Source organism: Catharus ustulatus, chromosome 8, assembly GCF_009819885.2.
Source record: "Catharus ustulatus isolate bCatUst1 chromosome 8, bCatUst1.pri.v2, whole genome shotgun sequence".
Taxonomy (NCBI): domain Eukaryota; kingdom Metazoa; phylum Chordata; class Aves; order Passeriformes; family Turdidae; genus Catharus; species Catharus ustulatus.
The window spans coordinates 19670745-19693570 of NC_046228.1; the positions used below are offsets into that span (position 1 = coordinate 19670745).

Sequence of the window (22826 nt, forward strand, 5' to 3'; positions counted from 1 at the left end):
CACTCAATTGAGAAGCAAAAATTGTCTCTTGTTCTACATCCTTCTCAAGGAACAAGAGCTGGGAAGGAACAGACCAGTAGCTTTCCCCAGAGAAAACAGCAGACAGACACAATCACAGTTTAGATATCAGAGTTGCAGGCCTCACACTCCAATCATTCATCAAGGCTCCTTCTCTCCATTTCAGTCTTCTGCAGCTACAAACAATGGTGCAGTTGAGAATGTTTAGGATGAGATTGTTGCTAGTAACTGTATCTCGTGCTACATTACAGTGGCTTCAGAAAAGCTGCCTCTGGCTTTGATTTCATTCTCACTTAGACAATATGGCACTGGGCAAGAATCTTGATACCCTTCTACCTAAACAGTCATTAGGAAAGAAAGGAGACAACCTAAACATTGCTTAATACCTCATTAATTGGCAATGAGGCCTCTTGAACTCCAGCAAGAATGATGTTGACAGAGGAACCAAGTAAGACCTTGTATGCTTTGAAGAGAAGCTTTGCAGATTCCCTCTTTGACTCCAGTAATGTTCACATCTAGGAAGGGCTATAAGCCCTTGGTATGAAAGAATGCTGCCCTTTTTGTGGTCCAGAGACAGCAGCCTCTACCACACTCTTATCCTGAGTGGTTGCAGGATAGGAAATTTCTCACAGTTGCATAAAACTGAAATGGCATCAGTGTAGTTCAGAATTGCATAAATCTGCACAGGAACACACACACACACAAACACACACACACACACAGAGAAATCTTGCATAGTTTAGATCAAGTTCCTCCCTAGTTTTCCAGGCAAACTTCACTGAATTATCAAGAAGGCTGTTGTAAAACCAGTTGGTCACTTTTTTCTAGTTTAGCAGCAGCATGCAACAGGATACAAAACTGATATGGGGAAGCATTAGGTAAGAGGCCTGGCTGTCTAAAGTAGTCCTCCGTATACCTTCAATAATGGCTTATAACCCAGTGAGCAGCTACTACACTTCTACCAGAGGCAACAGAATCAGCCATAGGTTGGTGTCTCACCAATAGTGATGCAGGTCATTCTGAATTGTCTTAATTAAATTAGGCAAAGACCAGTGGTGTCACAATGCCAGCACCTACATTAGCATTACTGTTAACCAACCTCAATAACCACAGTGGAAAGTAGCCCAGTGGGAATCAAGCCAAAAAAGCAACTTGTTGCAGAAAAGGCTCCCACAAGCAGGACAGATCCACTTCACTGTCACCTTTTCCAGTAGATGTGAGTTACTCTAGTCTTAGGGATATATTTAATCGTAGTTGGGATAAATAGTCTGTGTGAAAGGAAATGCATGCAAGTTGTGCACATGCTTCTTTAACAGATCCATGAGTACTGCTTCGCTGTTCAAGCCCCTACCTTCAACACCTCTCTCCCAACACACATCACGCCTGACTGCTTCAGTTCTGGCTCCCTGGAACAGCACTACAAATTCAGGTCAATTTATAAAGCCTCTTGAGTTCAATTAAAAGCACAGATACTTCTACTTTGCAGAAACAAGACACAGAAAAAAATCTTTGTTCCCTTGTGAGAAAACAGTACGGAAAGATGTATCGATGCCTGCTCAGAATCACTAACAAGAAGTTTGAGTGAGCACAATAGTTTGAGCATTGCCATCTACAATGCAAAGATCTAGACACCCCATCTAAATAAACACATTTCATACCAGGTGCAGTCTTACAACAGGTGGGCAAAAGAACAAACAGAAATCAGAAAATCCAGGTTCTAAACCAGAGGGAATTCAGGAAAGCCAGAAGCCTGCTCAGTAACACCTTTAATGGAACTAAAAGGAAAGGCAGATAGGAGAACAAGCTTTGAACTCTTAAAACAGCAAGTCCTCTCACTGGAAGCTGAGCAACAGTTACTTACAGCTACATAGTTTTCAGGAACATCAGGGAAAGCTAACTTTAGAGATGGAGCTGGAAGCTGCTGTGGACAATAAAAAGAGCACATACTTTTTCTGAGGGAAATACAGAAAAACCCAATTCTGAAATTTAGCAACTAGTCCTACAGCTAAGGTTTGAGCTCATCCAGTAGGCTGACAGCTCACTAGCTACTGGAAAACTGCTGAGCAAGGAAATAACTAACTGAGGGATAAAAATCAATGGGAGTTTAGTATTGCCACACAGTTTTCTAGTACTTTAGAAGCTATTGTGTAATTTATCAACTAAAACTCTTGAAGAAGTACTTAGAGCAGAGGATAATTGCTGTAAGGCTAACTATTCCTGCTAAAACACACACATGGTGGATATCAAGTAATTTTATCTAACCAAGTTGTAATGGCACACTATACCATTACTGAATTTGCAATTTCAACTACTAGAGATCAGAAGTCTTAAACTCTACTTAAGAATTATTATTTTCTAACTGGTTTTAAAACATATCCCTCAGCAATACTGCCCTAAAAAGGAGACAGATAACCACCTTCTGACATGTGACAAAATAAAAAAAAACAATGAGACGGCACAAGGATTAACAATTAAACACTTTGGAAATGGGAAAGCCATTTTAAACAAAGATATTTATCAGAAGAGTTTGGTCCTTTCATTGCACCCTGGTTTTCAACCCAGTGTGTAGAGCAAAACTCACAGAACAGAGAAAGCTAATGTTACCTTCTAAAAAAGTGCTGGCTTCACCTGTCATTATGCAGCCCCAAAACACACTGTAAGTATCTGCCACACTGCAATTTCCCTACCATGGTATGCCAGCATCCTTCTCTCTTGCTCTGTATAGTTTGAAACAGATTTGTACATGAAGAATAGTTTTAAGCATTTCCTATGTCTAGGCAAATAGTCTTCAGACCACCTTTAGTCTCGTATTACAAAAAGAAATTATAATACCAAAAAGCTTTCATTTAACAACACAGCCTAGCCAGATGTTCAGCCAGCTCCACTAATCCCAGCCTGACTGGTATCTGGAGCAGCACAAAGGACAAGGCTGCTCTGAATGTCACCTGAAGCAACAACGAAGGTCTTAGATTACAGGTTCTGCCCCAGAAAAAAGGCCAGGTAGAGAGTCTTCCAGCATCTACTACAAAGACATACAATCACCAACAGGGATGCACTCTTGTTGGAGTAACCCAATTAATATTCTAAACAACAAGTAGCTAGAGAAAGGCTACAAATTCTTAACCCCATTTTTTCCTGTTTCTGCCTCAAATCAAGCATTTGCAGTCAGTTGCCTGCACAGACATTTGCCTGGACACGTGATACAGATCATAAAAGCCCAGAAGAAGAGTCCACCTCTCACTGTAACGCTGAAAGTCACATATTTTGCCTTATTGCTTAATCCTTCAGGGGGACACGCTTTACAGGTTTGTTTTTTAAGATTGCTTTATTATCCTAGGAACTTATGCCATTATTGCATCACTCTGGTTATATTTTTTGCCACTTAATTATATCAAATACTACCCACTAACTAAAGTCTTCCATCTTTTTTTCTGCAAGTCTTTATTTTTGCTCATTTTTGTTTTGTGTCTTTCCCACAAAAGTGATTTGCACCAACACAAAGTCCTCTCTTTCTCTAACTGCCTTCATGCTACCTCCAAAAAACTAAATATTTAAAACAACAGTACCACAATTTCAAAGTGTTCCCTTACAATGCAAAGGAGAAAAAGAACTGAGAAATCTAAACTCAGGGGTAGGAAGACTGTTAAAATTATTTTCGTCAAGTGAGACTTTGTATAAACACACACAGATAACAGGTTTTGGAATTCACACAGGTATGATCACAAAGTACTAACAGAACTTACAGAGAAAAATCGAGTACCACTAACAACGGGATGACACACTGATGGCAGACAGAAAGCCAGCTGATGAGTTACAAGCCAGCCGAGCCACGGGAACTGACCACATGCACGTTATTAGTCTTTCACAGATACAAAGGAGAATGTGCAAATCTGAAAGTTTAGGTAGTAGCAATACAGTCTCTACCACGACAACTGTCGAAAGTGAAGAGTACTGGCACACCACTAAACAAGGTCTGGGACCGGGCAAAAAAATCACCCTCACTCTAGAGCAGAAATATTAGTCCACAAAACTAAATAAATCCTACTGTTTCTACATGTTACAACAGTGTAATCCGAGCTGGTATTCTTCCCTCCCCGGCCCTTTTGCTTGGAGGGCATTAAAAAGCAGCTGGTGACCAGCACAGTCCTGCAGCAGGCTCTAAGCACACACAGCAGCCAGGGCAGACCAGAGGCTTTGGCTCTGTCTCCAGAAACTGCTATAGCACCATGAAAGATCAGCCAGTAAGATATTAACAAACTGCAGATGCTGATTTCCCCAGTGTTAATGACAATTTTCTTATTTCCCCAATCTCCACAGTAAGACTGCAAGCATGTATCCTGGCCAAAGACACAGCTCACAGAGATTCATTTGGCTGGCATTTTGGTAAATCCCACAAAGTCACATAACATACCTATTAGTGCATATGAGAGGAACTTATTCACAGAGGTGAGTGCCAACCCAGTTATGGGGCCTGTAGTGTCTTCAGAACGGATTACTTCCAGAAAAGGCCGAAGAAAGACATTAGGTTCAATTTCAGATAGCTCTGTAAAATAAAAAGATTTTTAAAAGACAGTTAGATTTGATTCATTAGGATTCATTTTCTCTTTAAGAATATACAGCAAATCTCATCTCAGAGAAAAAAAGGCTGCTCTAGGTTTGTTTCAGAAGGCTGGTGGGAAGGTCAGGGTTGCTTTTACACACACACACACACACACACGAACACACACATATGTAAAATATGTACATATTTTAAAAGCAATGCTTCATAAAGTTCATTTCCTTGCAATCTTCAAAACAGCTTTCTAAAAGGCTAAATCTTATAATAGCCTTCTTAAATCTGATTGCAGAAACATTCTGTAAACACCACAGAGGCCACTGCTGGCTAAATTTATGCTTTAACTCACTAGCAGATTTAGTTGCATTTTCCTATTACTCTTGGAATTGTGTGAACCCATGAGCTATATAGACCCTGTCCCACCTTCTGCCCCCCCGTAACATCCTACTACAGATAAAACCCTGTGCTAATCACATGCAGAGTACAAATGTACAACCAGGTTCATTGGATCTCTTGCAGCTCTTTGCCTGAATACAAACTGCATTTCTGCAACACTAAATGTTTGCTTGGTGAAGACAGGAAAACCTAACTTTAAAACTCTTCTGTCTTGCTCTCAAAGTAACTGTATAAGCCTCTCAACCAAACAATTATAAAGGGCACTCTTCTCTACTTGCTGTTTTGGCCAGCAAGGATCCCCTCTAAAGCTGCAGTACAAGAAGGCACTGAGCTATTGAGCTGGAGAAAAAACAACTAACAAGCTTCCTGAACTTTCCAAGATGATCAAGGGATGCTTAGGGAATGGAAAAGAAATACAGAAGAGAATAACTAGAACTAGGGAAATTGACCAAGAAAAACAAACAAAAGACCCAAACCAAAACAAAAACCAAACCCAACCAAATAAAACAGAAGGAATCAAGAAAAGAGAAGCCCTGAGGGGGATTTAGGAGAAAAAGTATTAAAAAGCAGGTGAAGGCAACCACAACACAGCCACTACACAGGCACAGAAGAATGCATTAAAAGTAACCTGAATAATTTTGAGATCAGAAATATTTAAGTACAACACTTGGCTCAACTTGCTGAAATCTACTTTTTATTCCTAATAAAAAGTTAACAAGTCTAACGGCTAATAGTGTCACAGGATCACTGGTATTTATACCCTTAATCAAATAAATAAATATTGAACTTTTCTGTCATATGAGCTTCTTTGAGGCAGGGTTAAAAAAAAAAGACTGCAATTCCTGAATCCTTAGAAAAGCTGCTGTTTTTCTATCTACCAACATAATTCAATTATTTTGCTGGGGGAAATAAAACAAACCCCTTATTCTGAGTTAAGTGAAATACCATTTTATCACAGCTCCTGCTGAGAAGCCTTAAGTATCAAAGCAAAAAAGTCTGTCAGAAAGTTCGCTAACTTGTCAACTGTGTTAAATTCTGGCAAGGAAGCAAAGGAGGAAAAACTATACAGGGGTTTATGTTTTTGAAGTTAAGAGCACAGAGAAGAACATCAAAATGCTGTTAACTAAAGCAAAAGTGCAATTAGAAGGGGACTTTGTGAATCATTACACCACCCCTTATGTTTCAGCCACCAGCTCAAATAAGGCCAACACCAGTAACTTGTGAGGGGTTAAAAGGAACATGATGATTCAACCTTTTTGGCTTAAGAACAACTCTCCCAGTTTGTCAGATAATATGCTGGTGTAACATTACAATTGTGTCACCTCTCAATAGCACATGGAAATCCAGATGATCATAAGACATACTTACATTAATACATATTTACGTGTGCTTTATAGAACACTTAACTGGTTACAAGCACTTGGGCAGCATTAAATACAGATTACTAGGGATCAAAACTCAAATTCTTCTTTCCCAAAACTGATCCTTTCTACAGACCTGACTATAATCCTGTCAATTCCTCCAGACTCATTCAAATCAGTGAGTATCACGATGAAAAAGCTGCACTTCATTAGTAAGAAAAACGGGACTTAAGCAGACATACATCACTGCACAGTAGAATGAGATGATGAAGACACACTTGGTAGCAGAGGATGCATAGGGTACTACACTCTCCATTAATACATCTTTTTTGACAAGAAATAGGTATTTTCTTTATAAGAGCAGAGGGAATATCAGGTTTTTCCTTTCAATTAGAACTGTAAATCTTAATGCTGTTAAAGATCAAATTTCCTTGCAGTCTAACTGAAATTCATAATTTACCTGAAGATCACAAAACAGTTTGTCATAATTAGGATTAAACTTAGGCACATATTGTTGATTGTACAGCAACTTTGGCCAGTTTCCCTAATACTCAGAGATTTCAGACTTTACAGTAACAAAGCACTTTACCTTAAGCTCTCTGAAACTGATGGTTTATGCTGACTAGGTAGTTGACTGTGGTATAAAAAAAAATAAATCAAAAAAGTATTTTTTGTGCAGGACTTACCCACTAAAGGACTTCTGTCTGAAAGATCTAAATGTCAGTAAAACACCAATGCCATTGCTCGTACCTGAGGAGTATTCGCTTAATGAGTTCTTCTTACCAGAAGCATTTGTAAGCATTCAGGACTCACAAGGGTCACCAGCTCCCTTTTCAAGGCAGAAATTAATCTTGGTACTGGTGCCTTGTTTCAATGTGAAGTTTGGGAGCACAGAAAAACACTCATACTGTAGCTGTTCTTGCTGTATCCTGTCTTGAAACAGATTACTTTCATGGGCTAAAGAAGGTGCAAAATCTGAAAGTGTCACTAAAGGAACCTGGATTTTTAAATCCACCTACCTACTAAAGCTACTGGGTTTTTAATACAGTGACAATTTTGCAAACAAGACAGTAAATCAAACACATATCCTCTTCTTTTAACTCCATCCTGTTGAGGATGATGTTAGTTCAGCAGCTCTTTTCTAAAGAGGTTTTCTTAGCCTTGTACACCAAAGGTGGCAGTGTCCAGAACAAACCTGCCAGCCCTTTTGGATCAATAGCTACAAGTGCAAGGTGCACTCCATGCCAGCTTTTCCTCTACAGCTCAGGTTTGATCTAGAGCACAGAACAGTAGGAAGTGAATAGCATTCTTTTCACAATTCTTCGGTAAGGGGGGGACCGTAGTCTTTAGAGGGAATTGTGCCCAACGAGTTAAAATTTCACAAAAGAGAGACTACAGAAGTCTTGCCATCACCTAACTGTGACAGCAATCCTGTACTTTCCTGAAAATATCTAGGAACCTCAGAAAATGCAGCAAAATAATTTATTACTTTAATAATTCCCTTTGACAAAACAAAAGCTTTATAATGTACATACTAAATGTATGGAAGTACATACGTGATGTTTGTAACAATATTCAAAAAAAAAAAGTAGCTCTGAATTTTGAACTCTGGTTCTTGTTCTGCCAGATTCAGGTTCAGGCATTACAGGTGAGGTAACTATAACCAGTGAGAGAATTGACAACTGCCTATACAAATATTTCTCAAAGTATATTTTCTAGCAAGAGAAATTTCTCAGTGTTTAACAAGAAAATACAGGATGGTTCTCTGCTTAAGTAACCAGTTTCAGTTCTGGGGAAAAAAACAACTAAACAAAAAACCCACCCAAAAACCCACCAAACCTGCAAGCATGACTTCAGCCAAGGGTATTACAAGAGGAAAAACTGAATAACTATCCACAAAGAAGAAAAATTTAACGAGACTCCTTCAAGCAGCCTTCCTTTGAAATCTACTCAAAGGCAGGGAAAAATTATATTAAAACATGACTTAGGCTTAAATGAAGAGCCTGGTCGGCTTTGGGGACCAGCTGGAAAGCACTTCCCATTCTTTACACACAGGTTCTTTCAACAAAATTTCAGAGAAGAAAGCAGAGACCAGCATCAACATAACACTCAGATGCTTGGCTAGCCTAAAGCAGTGCATGGAAATGCAGAAGGGAAAGAGTATCTTAAGTAATGTATCAAAAAGCCAACTCTTCAGGATGGCAATTTTAATGAGGACACAATTCCTTTGAGACCACAGTGCTTTCCTTCATTCTTCCTATGGATTATTTGCACTTAGACACACATGCCTATAATGATATTTAATCAACTAATTCATATTTAAGCACCTGACTCCCATTTCAGCAATCCCATGCAGCCATTCTGGCACTTCAGCAAACAAACTGCATCAGACCTCTGGCGTCCCTTTTCTCCTGAAGTGCAGGAGCAGGTCCCCTCGGCCGAGTTTTCTTATTGTTAGCACACTGTTGGCACATTCCTGATCTAAAACGCTCACATAAGCTGCTTTCTCTGGCAGTTCAACTCTTCACTCCTGAATGACTCTTATCAGGATCGGCTATGCGTTCCGAATCAGAGTAAATGAACAAGAAAAAATTGTTTATGACAAGTTATTTCAACATCATTTGTCCCGAGGACAGGCAACTGCAACCCACACCACATGACCTGGACTCCTCTTATGCAGCAGCTGCTGGCCTTTGACGGGCAGCCTTCAGAACGGCTGTCTCAGTCGTATCCCACGCATCTCTCCAGCGCAGAGCTCACACAACAGCAATGCTTTGAGCGTGCACTGTTACGTTTCCTGCTTACAAACTCATCTGTGCAACAAACAGACCTTCTCTTTCTTAAGGTGAGAAAAAGACAAAGGTAACACTGCAGCAGAGCAGAAATCCAGCTTTTTGGGACTCTTGCCCTGGGGCTCAATCAGTTTATGTCACAGAAAATTGAGGTATCAGCAAGTGCTTCCTGGGTCATCCTCCAAACCACTTTCTGCAAACACTGCCATTCCGGCCTACGTGACACGCACTCCATTCTCAGTTCACCCAACAAACACCAAAACATTTTGTCTTTTCACTCAAAGGATGAGAAGCCCTTGCAGTCTGGATCAGCAAATCAGACTGAATAAGTTACAAGGAAAAAGGGCAAAATTGTACTTGCCTTTTAAAACCATCTAAAAGTATGGAATGGTCACACTTTCTGGATTTTCATTAACATTTTAACTGCTGAAATAAGTACTGGTTTAATCTCAGCCAGGTCAAAACGCAGAATTGCAGGGAAATGAGAAATTATTTTGAGTTAGTCCTGTGATTATCAGCTGTTTAATTTATTAGTTAACAAATTTAGCAAACAGAATTACAGTAACTTCCTCTAAAAATCTGCAGATCTTGAATTTGCTTTACATAGAGTCCCTAGGAAACAGACACAGAACAGTATATGCCTACTGGTTCTAGATGCCCTGGTAAAATTGCAACTATAGCAGTTCTACAGCTGATAAACAGAGGAGAAGCATGTTTTTCACTCCAAAAAAAAATTCTCCAGACTGGCTGGAACACATGCCTCTCTGCACCTGAACTAAAAGACATATTCTGACTTCCAGCTAGTAAATTTAGTCTGACTCTGACATTTAACCCCAGATCAATAACGGCCAGTTAATGCTGGGCAACAAGTGTAAAACAGCCATGCTAGAGATGATCCACACTCATTTGTTCCTGAGAGTATGTTCTGCTCCACACAGACCTGGTACAGACAGTGTTTCAAGTGAAAAGAATCCTCTGCCATCTCTCCCTTACAAGGGGGTCTTAGTTGTTGTTTTCATCTTGTTTTTCTTATATGTTCTAGACCAGCTCTTGCAACACAGTGCAATTGGTAGCACATTTGTGGGTATTTTCTGATCTGAAAGCAGAACAGATTACCACCTATATAGTCTGACTTAGCAGCTAGTATTATGAGAGAAAGCTTTAATTCTTCTTTCTGAAAATAATGGCAATGTCCACTAAACTTCATAAAAAAGAGGTCATCAAAAGCCACTGGATATTCTCACTGGGTTCCCCAAAATATCATTGTCTTATCCTAATCTAAGCTTTTAATAGATAAAGAAAACAGGATTCTGCCCGTTAGGGAGAAGCTGAGGAGCCAGTTTCTAGAACACATAAATACTGTGGAGATTGCATGACAGAGTATACATACCATGGGGATGTGGAAGCAAGCTTTGTGCACCTCTGAAATCAATACTTCATTATAATAAATGGTATCAAAAGCTTTGCATACAATAAACAAACACAGAGTGAAAATCAAGGATATTGAAGCTGATGAAGGAGAAGTGTGAATTAACTGCAATCCTTTTCTAAGGATGTCTGTAAAATATACTCTTCAAAGCTAATGCCCTGTGAATTAAAGTGGTCATTCAGGGGCCCCAGCCCACCAAATCAAGAGGGAAACAGTGCCATTCACAGCCACACATGAATGCAAAGCTGGAATTACAAATGCAGTTTGACAAGGGGAACCCAGAGATGTCAAGCCTGTTCTGTTTGCCTAATTTCATTACAATGGCACAAATGCTTTCATTTGTCACACTCCAGCTTCGTGTGTTTATCTCCCTTTCACTAAACATGACTTTAACAAATGATTGTTCCACAGTGCCAAGATCTCAAGCACCCCTCAGAACTGAGATTTTTATGTTGGGGAAGTATGACAGAATGCATATTGAGCATTTGACTCTTCACATCCTTTGGTTAAGGCAGCATAAACTCAACTAAAATACTGTCTTCTATGGAATTACTTATATCTACCAGAGAAGCGACAGCACTGACAATGCCACAAGTGTGAGTCATTAGTTATAAGCTGTGTCTCCACTGTTACTTTAAGTGCTTTTCACCCAGCTGTAGTGTTCCGCTCTAGAGTGGTATTGCAAGAAGCTACTCACTTCAATCACAAGGAAAGCAAATGCCATCAACAGAAGTATGGAACTCCACAGGAGACAAACTTCCATGGTTTCTATTTGGATGGACTTAAAAGTACAGACATGACTACTTGCTCCACCTTGAATTTCTAACACCAGTCATGACTTGTGAATATCTGGATATGAGGTTATTTCCAAAATTGAAGTTGTTTAATTCTGTTTTTATTTCTTAGCACTGACAAGACAGCAGAGATGGGCATAATCACATCTTGACAAATTTTTTTCTGAGCTATGGCATGTACTGGTCAGAGGTTGTAATCAAAAGACTGCTTCAAAATAAGAAGAGCTCTTAAAGTGAGCTGAGGGGTAATTTGGCACAATAAGGTTGAAGGTCATCAGGAGTAGACCTTGCAGCAAATCCTAGACTATTTCCTCCCATCCTGTGACCTGAACACCTCTGAAAGGACATGACTAATTCTGATGAAAGGCAAAAAATCAAGTAACTATATAGTAAAAGCCTCCCATCTCCAAACTGCTCTCATGAGTGAATCTTTTGCCAGTGTGAAGTAATAAGGGTAAATTCAATGCTAATCTATGATCCTTTTCACGAAACCCTTCCTCCTACAACACAGTAGAGGATAAGCATTAGAGCACCACTTGATTTTTCTGGCACATTTCACAGTAAGATTATTTACATATGATAGAAATAAGCCAATTCAGAACTGCTTAGATAGTTTTTTTATCTCCCTTACAGGAAGGCTGATTGCTCTGAGCGAAAGGAGATGGGGTAATACAGCTGATCTAAGCCTCTGATAGGGTTTGGAATATACCACTAGTTCTGTGGCTTTTACAAACAGACAAGCTCTAAACTGTTAATGCCAATTGTAATGGCACTTAATTCTACTCCAGAAAACTGAACTCCTCAATGCCTCCACAAAAATTGATTTGAGATTTTACCCATTCTTGAAGCATTTTTCTCCCATGGGTGGAAGTTACTTAGCCTGAAGCTCAGTAAGCTAAACTGCTTACAGGTTTCACAGGTAACTGAAGCTTAACGTCCACTCTTACAAACTCCAACAAAACAAAACCATCCTGTTAAAAACTGGCAAGTGAAATGAAGGCAAGCTTCAACTTTTTTGTGTTTAGAACCAGATTAAACTGTTTCAAAAGATTCTTGCAGAAAATCACCATGCATAGGACAACAGCCAGTTTTTGTGATGAACCTGCACAAGGTCTTAAGTTCAGAACCCACAGGCACTCCTCCAAGCCAATGACACTCAACTCTAAATGAAATTACTAAACCAAAATAAACCAAATCAAAAAGCAGCCATCCCATGACAAATTCATCTGCCCTTGACCAAATGCTGATAGTTATTGATCTTGCTGCAGTTGTGAATTAGAGCCAGGTTTCCCAAGGTTCCCTCCTAATACGAGGAAGAGAGCGTGGCCAGTCTAACAAGACAGACTAGGCTAAATGAAACCTGGGGGAATTGCACACTGCCAAGTCCAGAGGATGGACTTAGCCACTCATCTTACTGACAGAACAAGTTTGATGTATGTCAAGTTTAAGCACTCTTTTTCCCCTCTAAAAGAAATTGGCACATGTTGAAGAAAGAGCAATTAGATTGTGACACTCTACAGAACCCTATTCAGTCACTGGACTTGCTTCACTATGGTATTTTACACATCTTGCACGGTACCAGGCCCAAGCTAAGTAGGCAATTTAAAAGCCCAGGAGAAATTAAAACTCCTTCCCTGGTATTTTAAAGCACAGTAATTCTCCACAGCTTTGTGTGCCTACCATGCTATGAATAGAGCTCTCATTGCAAATTCACCATGTTGTGAAAAGGAAAGCTTTGCTCTTTCTAGGAGGATGGAAAAAAAGATTACAGTTTTATCATCAATTAGATGTCTGGATCTTACTCCATTCTGTTTACCCCTTCCTCAAGGGAAGTCCATGAGTGCCAAGGGGAAAAATTAAAAGGAAATTGATGAACAACAAATCCCAAACAAGCCAAGTCATTTCTTGTGTTGCCAGAGAATCAAAAATGCATCAGTGAGACAGACAAAATCCAAAGAATGAAATGAAGAAAAGCCTGATGACCCAAGAGGAAACAATCTTTTAATGACAAAAATCTCTCAAAGGTTTAACGTACCTTGCTGTAATGATTTATACAAATTCTTCTATTCAACCTGAACTACAGTAATTTCACGAATACAAGCCGCACCAATTTGACCAAAATTTTGGTGGAAACCCGGAAGTGCGGCTAATATTCCGGGGCGGCTAATCTATTAACAAAATTCTAAAAGCTGCCAACACGGAAGTGAGAGCCCGCGGCAGCCCCAAGCCAAGCTGGAGCCCGGCCGGCCCCGGCAGAGGTGGGAAAGCCTGGCAGAGGCGGGGCCTGCAGTGTGGGGGCGGGCGGCAGAGCCTGAGCCAGCAGGGCGGGGCAGGGGGGGCGGCAGAGCCCGGGCCAGCATGGCGGGGGAGCCCGGGAGAACTGGGGCTAGCAGTGCAGGGGAGCATGGCAGAAGCAGGAAGGCCGGCGGGTGGGGCTGCCTGGCAGCGGGGGAAGCCCAGCAGAATCGGGGTCAGCAGCGTGGGGGAGCCCGGCGGTGCGGGGGCCTGCAATGCCGGCCAGGGCGAGGAAACGCGGCGGCGGTGCAGACGGGAGGGGGCGGCCGGCGAGCCTGGTGGCGGCGGCGGCAGCCCTGCCGGCGGGGCTAGCGAAAGCGGCGCTCGCGAAGCGCCGCCGCCGCTCGCGGAAGCGCCGCCGCCGCTCGCGGGAGCGCCGCCGCCGCTCGCGAAGCGCCGCCGCCGCTCGCGAAGCGCCGCCGCCGCGAGCGGAGCGCCGCCGCCGCGAGCGAAGCGCCGCCGCCGCTCGCGGAGCGCCGCCGCCGCGAGCGAAGCGCCGCCGCCGCGAGCGAAGCGCCGCCGCTCGCGGAAGCGCCGCCGCCGCTCGCGGAGCGCCGCCGCCGCGAGCGAAGCGCCGCCGCCGCTCGCGGAGCGCCGCCGCCGCGAGCGAAGCGCCGCCGCCGCTCGCGGAGCGCCGCCGCCGCGAGCGAAGCGCCGCCGCCGCTCGCGGAAGCGCCGCCGCCGCTCGCGGAGCGCCGCCGCCGCGAGCGGAGCGCCGCCGCCGCGAGCGAAGCGCCGCCGCCGCTCGCGGAGCGCCGCCGCCGCGAGCGAAGCGCCGCCGCCGCTCGCGGAAGCGCCGCCGCCGCGAGCGAAGCGCCGCCGCCGCGAGCGAAGCGCCGCCGCTCGCGGAAGCGCCGCCGCCGCGAGCGGAGCGCCGCCGCCGCGAGCGAAGCGCCGCCGCCGCTCGCGGAGCGCCGCCGCCGCGAGCGAAGCGCCGCCGCCGCTCGCGGAGCGCCGCCGCCGCGAGCGAAGCGCCGCCGCCGCTCGCGGAAGCGCCGCCGCCGCTCGCGGAGCGCCGCCGCCGCGAGCGGAGCGCCGCCGCCGCGAGCGAAGCGCCGCCGCCGCTCGCGGAGCGCCGCCGCCGCGAGCGAAGCGCCGCCGCCGCTCGCGGAAGCGCCGCCGCCGCGAGCGAAGCGCCGCCGCCGCGAGCGAAGCGCCGCCGCTCGCGGAAGCGCCGCCGCCGCTCGCGGAGCGCCGCCGCTCGCGGAGCGCCGCCGCCGCTCGCGGGAGCGCCGCCGCCGCTCGCGGAGCGCCGCCGCCGCTCGCGGGAGCGCCGCCGCCGCTCGCGGAGCGCCGCCGCCGCGAGCGAAGCGCCGCCGCCGCTCGCGGAAGCGCCGCCGCCGCGAGCGAAGCGCCGCCGCCGCGAGCGAAGCGCCGCCGCTCGCGGAAGCGCCGCCGCCGCTCGCGGAGCGCCGCCGCTCGCGGAGCGCCGCCGCCGCTCGCGGGAGCGCCGCCGCCGCTCGCGGAGCGCCGCCGCCGCTCGCGGGAGCGCCGCCGCCGCGAGCGGAGCGCCGCCGCCGCGAGCGAAGCGCCGCCGCCGCTCGCGGAAGCGCCGCCGCCGCTCGCGGAGCGCCGCCGCCGCTCGCGGAGCGCCGCCGCCGCTCGCGGGAGCGCCGCCGCCGCTCGCGGAGCGCCGCCGCCGCGAGCGAAGCGCCGCCGCCGCTCGCGGGAGCGCCGCCGCCGCGAGCGGAGCGCCGCCGCCGCGAGCGAAGCGCCGCCGCTCGCGGAAGCGCCGCCGCCGCTCGCGGGAGCGCCGCCGCCGTGAGCGAAGCGCCGCCGCCGCGAGCGAAAGCGCCGCGGGGCGGGCGCGGCGCTCGCGAGGCGCGGCGCAGGGCGAGCGAAAGCGGCAGCGGGGCGGGCGGCGAGCCCGGCGGCGGCAGCCCTGCCAGCCGGGCGAGCGAACGCGGCAGCGGGGCGGTGCTGACGGGAGAGGGGGGCCAGCGAGCCCGGCGGCGGCGGCAGCACCACCCGGCCAGCCCCGCCGAGCCGTGGCGCTGAGCTGGGCCACCCGGCCCCGTCGGCAACCATGAGCGGGCCGAGCCTTCCTGGCCCCGCCCCGAGCCAGTAAAGCCCGCTATGCCGCGATCCTGTTACTAATTGGCCAATTTGTGAAAGCTGCGCACGGATTCTCGCGACGAACGAAAGTGCGGCTAATATTCGGGGTGCGGCTTATCTATTGACAAAGACAGCAACATTGTCGAGGCACCGGGGGTGCGGCTTATAATCCGTGCGGCTTGTATTCGTGAAACTACTGTAATCTAGGAGACATTGTGCTTTGCCATATTATCAGAAAATAAAATTCCCAGGTGCTAATGGCAAAATAAAATGGCCCAGAGCTCCAGAACCCACACACCAGGTTACCACAGAACAAAATGGGAGATTTGAGGAGAGCAGAATGCAAAACATCATGGGGATGTTAGTTTCAAACCTAGAGGAGTGGAACAGAAGCAACAGGAAGAAGAGCCCAGCCTGCTGGCAGCCAATACAACCATTACCTTAAGACATTCAAACAGTAAAAACCATTTTTTTTTCCCCTCCCACAGCAATAATTGAAGCAATCCGTAATCTGTGCACACGCACGTGTGCCAAAATTTTGATGCTACCTGCATTAAAAGGCAGCTCAATTCCTACAATAATGACAACAAGTGAGCATTATGTTCCTGCAAATGGACTGGGGAAATAAATCAATTTCTGCATACTGCAATGTGCCAGAGCAAACCACTGATACAAGATTCTGATAATACATGAAAAGAAACAGAATTCTGAGATTTAACACTTTTCACCTTTTTTGTTAGTTTTTGCACCTGAAGAGATCTGTCAATGCTATTCAACTTCAGTGGTCACCGAGTAGGATGTATCTTAAGACAGGCGTCATGGAAACAATATTGTATCAATCCCCAACTCCATTAAATACACTTTTTTCAATGCTCTGGAATCATGTATCAGCTGTAAAACAATAAAATGTCTGTGAAGAATAAAAATGGCCTAAAATCTATGTAAAAAAATACAACACTGGTTACAGTCTCTCCAGAAAGTGCCAAATGGCTTTATTTTAGTCTATTACTAATGGTTTTGATCTAGTACATGCCCATGACAGAAGAAACCAGTTCTGAGTGGCTCAGAAGTTCAGCTGCTGAAGGCCATCGCTGACTACATGCTGCCCAGCAAGGCTGACGTAAAAGCAACAGCACAGTGCAGAACTTCAACTCGTTCAGACAGGGCTGTTTGCTCAAGCCAGCCCCCAGCTCACACACTTAGGTAAGCTCCTTCAATCCCTCTCTTCTTCCCCTAGGGCACAACACAGCCCAGCTCTCCAACTGGAATACACAGCACACACTGAACAGGTCATTGGACACAGCTCTGCTTTAACCTCTCACCCCCAGCATTTCTGCTGCCATGACCTCTGCGATGGAACCACTATACTTCAACAGCACTTATTCCCAAGACTTGGTGAAAAGCCAAAGACAGAAGAATTTCCTTTTGATTTTCAAGCCTAGACCTAGAGAATTTGCTCTGACAGGATGCAAGCACATACACAAATAAACTGACCATCAAGTGGTAGCAAGAACCTTGATCACAGACAGGCAGATCAGTCCACTCAGCCTCTGCCACTCATCTCTCCTTCACGTTCTTGGGCAAATCACCATCTCTGCTGCAACTCCTCACATGAAAAGGGAACATATTTGGCCTCAAGTGCTGTGCCATAAGATTACCTAGAAATATTATCCAAAAAAGCGGCAATAGGAACCCAATAAAAGCTTCCTGCCCTATCCTCCCAAAATCAAAAGTTAACTATGGCTTAGTTAAAGCAGCTATTTTTCAAGTTAATATTTAAGTTAGGGAAATATGACACACACCGTATAACACAAGTTAAAATCAAAATGATCTTTACAGTTTATCACACAGAAGAAGAACAGCTGAGCTTATGAAATATCAAGGAGATTTACAGGGACAAACTGGAGAAAAAACTTGACAGTGCTTGGCCACTCACTTTTGAGGTGTCAGTGTTAAGGAACTTGATTTCAAAGAAAACTACCTAATTTTTAAAAGATCTAAGGAATGAGGGGAAGAAAATATACATCCTTTTTAAAAGAGCAGCAGTTAAACTGCTAGTAAATTCTCACAGCCTTGTCAGAATGAAACCACTTGACACACACCAGCATTTTCATCATCTGCTTAAAACCAAAAAGCCACTCTAGGTAACAGAAGGACTTCGAAGGCCCTTCCAAAAACTTGGGATGAAATCCCAAAGCCCTGGGAGAGCAAGGCAAGCACCTGTTTTCCTGAACAGTTGATTTTTTTATGCTGCATACTTTACACAGAAGCTGCATTATTCTGGAGAAGCTGCATTCCAGCCAAAAGTGCACAGTTAATGTTTTTTGCAGCCCTCAGCTTCCAGTGATGGATGACTATTTTATAATGAAATACTTTATGCTCAATCAACTTACAATAACGGATGTTTTATCACACTAAATTAAAAATAATGTTTTTAACAAAAAAAAGAAAAAAGGAAAAAAGAAGCAGCAGGAGAGGATCAGCAATGAGCAGAGGCAAAAGTTATTTCTGTTAAGGTTAGGTGAAAACATCTAGATGATGGTTAATTTTTTTCATGGCTCTCCAATAACATGAAAATGATGCACAAGTTAGTAAAACAGTTACACATAAGCTCTGTTCCAGATCATTCAGACATGAGACTTTTCAGCTTCTACAAAAATTATTTGATTGCATAACATCTCAATTAGATTTCCAAAAATCTAAGGCTAGTAAGTAAGCACTGTCTGAAGATAAACCTTTCAAAATACTCTAATCTCTTATGCCCACTCAGCATTACCAAAATCATTCCTCAGACTAATCAGCTGTGGGGCTTTCTCATGCTGCACTTCCACCTGTCAATGCTGAGCGATAACCAGAGAAGTAAATGTCTTGGACTCAAAGGCTGCTTCAATTTCTAGATCAAGTTTTGGAATCAAACATCCAAGCTCAACTGATAATCATGACTTACTGTTATACTGTTATACCACAACTGTTACTGATTTTATACACTACAAGTCAAAAAACCCCAGACTTGCAGGGCCATATGTGAATCAACACAAGTTCTTTAAAATTCCAGCAGCAGAAGCATTCCTTGTCCCTTTTCTCCCAAACAGCATATGAAAAAGTCTCTAAGCTAGTCTAAACATGCCAAATCACATGAGAATGGAAAGACAACCTTATACTGTTAGGAAAAACATCTTTTCTAATAGGAATAAAGTAATGCAAGAGTGCAGAATAGTATGAGATGCAGTGACAGAAGCTACATGAGGAACACCAACTAGGTATTGGAAAGATATTTTCTAAAGAAGGGTGGTCAAACACCAGAACAGTTTGCTCAGGGAAGGTGTAGAAGCTCTATCCCTGGAAACAGTCAGAATTCAGCAGGCTTTAACCCTGCACACAATCTCACAAGCTGGTCCTGCATTCAACAGGGTATCAGAGCAGATGAACTTCTTACTTGGGCTTAACAGGAAGAAAAAGCCCCCTCTGTAATTGCACATCCACTGAGTGAAGAGTCTCGTTCCCCTAGGGATTCTGTTGGTTAGTAGCAGCAATCAATAAATACCAAGCAGAAGCTCACTCCAGAACTACACCTAGAAAACATGCTTGATTTTCTAAATCAATTTGCTAAACAGAAGCTGCAAATTCAGGCTGTAACTGAACTGGAAAAAGCAAACCAAACAAAAACCCCTCCAAACCAAACCCTCTGCAGTTCACCAAACTTGGAAACTTTAAAAAAATTAGCAGAAATAGAGCACGTTGTTCCTGTGGTCTCTTGAAAAACTAATATATCTGCTGCAGATATAAATGTCAATAACAAACAGCACCTTGGCCCAAAGTCATAACTTCAGATCTAAAACAAGTCACACTGCAGCCACCTGAAGCTCCACTAAATTCTGATTTAATTTATGGCACTTTCATACTACTATTTGAAGAAATGCAATTATTAATCTGTCTGAGATTTTAGTCACAAAATCAATTCTCCTCCCTTCCCCATTCCTCAGCTGAAAGCTGGTACTCAATTAACCAGACCAAAGGGAGAATAGTTTCCAGCACCTGCTTCAGCTTTTAAGTTTCCAGTTGAAACTGCTGGGATCTGGCAGCAGGCAGTCTGGAGATGTGATTTTACTGCTCTGTGAACTACTGAATCTCAGTATAAAAGAATCCAAATACAGAAATGAGTGAAAAGAGCAGCAGTGGGCAAAGGAAGCCACAACATAACTTAATACTGCCAAAGAGAAAGAGCAGCTGAAGACAGTGGGCTATAAAGTACCGTGTCCTCTACAACCCAGTACCTTATTCCCCTCTGTCTGCCTCCTGATGGCTGCTGTGGGCACTGCTGAGCAGCCATTGCTTTCTACACTTGTGACAAAGCTCCTTCAAAGAATGGTGTAAAATATGACTCAGCACTGATGTATGATTTCAAATCACTTTACTACTAGACATCACAGATTATGGTTGCTTACCACAGTAACATTAGGATTTAAAATCTAGAAATATATATATTCCTGCTGACAGAACATTTCCCTTCTTTTACAGAAGGACACGCATAACTCAAAATGTAATTCCAAATATGCTTCTCTAGTGCAGAGAAAGAATGTCAACCCCATTTATTCCTCACTATAATAGGCTTCAAGAAGTGGTAGCAAAACCGTAGCAATATACCTGCAAGCAGATTCCTTCCACAAAGAAGAAATGCTCTCACTCTTAGCATGTCTGCTTGGGAAAAAAAAAAAAAAAAAAAAAAAAAGAAACTAAAGAAAAAAGGCACTCCCTTCAATCCTGGTCAATACAGCATCCGTACCACCTCCCTTAAAAATCCAACCTAAGCCTATGAGTTAGAATAGCAAAACTGCCAAAATGAATGCAGCTTTACTGGGGTCAGAACCTTTACAACAGTATGGCAGCACTCACATGAGGTAAGCTGCACCTTCAGACTGATGGCAGCAGTGTAACTCCAGTTTAGCTTTGTCAGAGCACAGAACAAAATTGGAGGGGTGCAAAAATACAGTAATTTCAATTGTTTTAAATAAACTAAAAAACCCCAAAATCAAATCTCCTACACACATCCCATCAACATCCATTCTTACTTAATCTTATTCTCTTCCCCAATACAACCAATGAGAACTAATTCTTCTTTCAGCTGTCTCAAGGCTTCCTTGGTCACAGAAACTGCTCACTGAAATTTCCCCAAAGCTGGAGAGGCAGAAAGAAGAGCGGAGAAAGGGTTAACCCACAGCTGGGAGAAAGTTTCCCCGGAAAATCAGAACACATGCTGTGGCTGTGACTAAATTTCACACTGGTTCTGTTGAGTACAAACATCCACAACTGTGTGCATTTGAGAGAGCAAGAGAAAATGAAATGCTCCTTATATATTAGCTTCACCTGCTAGCTTCCTTCAAATGGATAATGACATGCTCAAGGGACCAGCAGAATCCTTCAGACTCACTTCACATTTCAAGCAGAGAAGAGGCACTGGGGGAAAAGGAAGGAAGCAGTCCTCCCCTTTCCTGTTCCTACATTTTTTGGAACACACTGGAAAGCCAAGCCTATTATCTGGTAGAGATAATTCTGCTGTTTAAGACTAGATCTTTCAGTATGGAAGTCACCTGAGTTGACACTTAAGACATCTGTGCCATCCAAGTACACAAAAAGAGCAACTGTACAGGGCAAACAGGGAGCACTTGTCTGATCAGACAAATACAAAGTGGAGATTAAGAATTACTAAGATAACTAGCACAGAACCACAGAAAGGTTTGGATTGGAGGAGTTTTCTGGAGGTCACCTACTTCAACCAGCATTCAAAGACTATTCTGGAGTTCTAACAGGTTGCTTCAAGGCCTTGTTCAGTCAAACTTTAAAAATCTCCATGAATAGAGATTCCATTCTCTCTTCCCATGTCCCAGTATTTAACTCTCACATTTTCCCCCAACTACAAATGGAGTTAATCCATGTTTATAACTGTGGATCTCCTGGCCCATGTAAGTGGTTCTGCCTTTTTTGTGATCCTCCTTTAAGTAGAATAAGACCACTATAAAGACTCTTCCATTGCAGAATGGCAGGAAAGCCTTTAAAAAGAAAAAGTCGGGGGAGGAAAAAAGAAAGTATCTTCACTGAGTTGACAGATCTCAAGAGGGGTTATCAATAAAAAAAGGCACAGAGAGGCTAGCACTTACACTTTTCATCCCTAGATAATTAGTAAATAGCAATAGATTAAATACAGAAAAACACTTTCTTCTCCTCAAAACATTTTTTCACCAAACTACACAGGGAGAAGCAGAAAGCTGGCAGACAAAATATATAGAGAGAAGGAGACATGATTATTCCAAGATGCCCAACACTGTGCCAGGTAAGAACAGAAAACTTCTGCTCTGCCCTTTTCAAAAGCGGATTATAAAGCATTCATATTTAAGAAGGCAGCAGGCAGGGAAGGTCTTGATGAACTACACTAGTCTTTATCTGGTTTATTGCCTTTCTTTCCTAAATGCCTAAAAAGTTCTGTTCAAATATATAAGGATGGTTTTGTAGCCATCCCTCCCTGACAGGAACTAGTAAATGCAGGGTTAGTAGATTACAGTAAATCACTCACTATCCATTTTACTGCATAAACTAACTTAAAAGGTTACAAGACCCTCAAAGCAAGGTATTAAATCACTTGCTCTCACCATGACTATGTAACAAATGTCCCATCTGACCTTAAGTGCCTATTCTCACACTCCAAGTTGTCATCATTAATGGACACATCAATTTTAAAACAAACTAAAAAAAACCAAAATAAACCACCACAAAACAAACAAACAACAAAAAAAACCCACAACACAGACAAAAAAACCCTTAATCCATCTTTCCCCACTGTCCTCTTCCAATGAAATTAACCAAGACTCCAAGTAAAACAGCCATGATTTGTCCTTAAGTCATATCTCGTGAAAGTAAAATACCTTGCAAGCTTATTTTCTTAGGCTGAATGGCAATCAGGCATTCTCTTATATTCTTTTATATTCTTATTATTATACTGACAGTGACATGTACGTCCTGACCCAACCATCACTAGAGCAATATATGCTAGCACCTGATTTTCAAATTTCACAGATTACAGAACTGAATTTAGACCCTAGAGACCCTAATGATACATTCCTTTCTGCCTCAGACAGG

The 22826-nt window shown here is 43.9% G+C and overlaps 1 protein-coding gene across 5 annotated transcripts in view; it reads right to left on the minus strand.

Moving 5' to 3' along the window:
- GBF1 (golgi brefeldin A resistant guanine nucleotide exchange factor 1) overlaps positions 1-22826 on the minus strand; it is a 105022-nt gene that overhangs the window by 37697 nt on the left and 44499 nt on the right. For all 5 annotated transcript variants that reach the window (XM_033066507.1, XM_033066505.2, XM_033066503.2 and 2 more), the window contains exon 4: positions 4430-4561. In XM_033066507.1, the coding sequence (XP_032922398.1) occupies positions 4430-4561 (132 nt within the window). The remainder of the gene's footprint in view (positions 1-4429; positions 4562-22826) is intronic.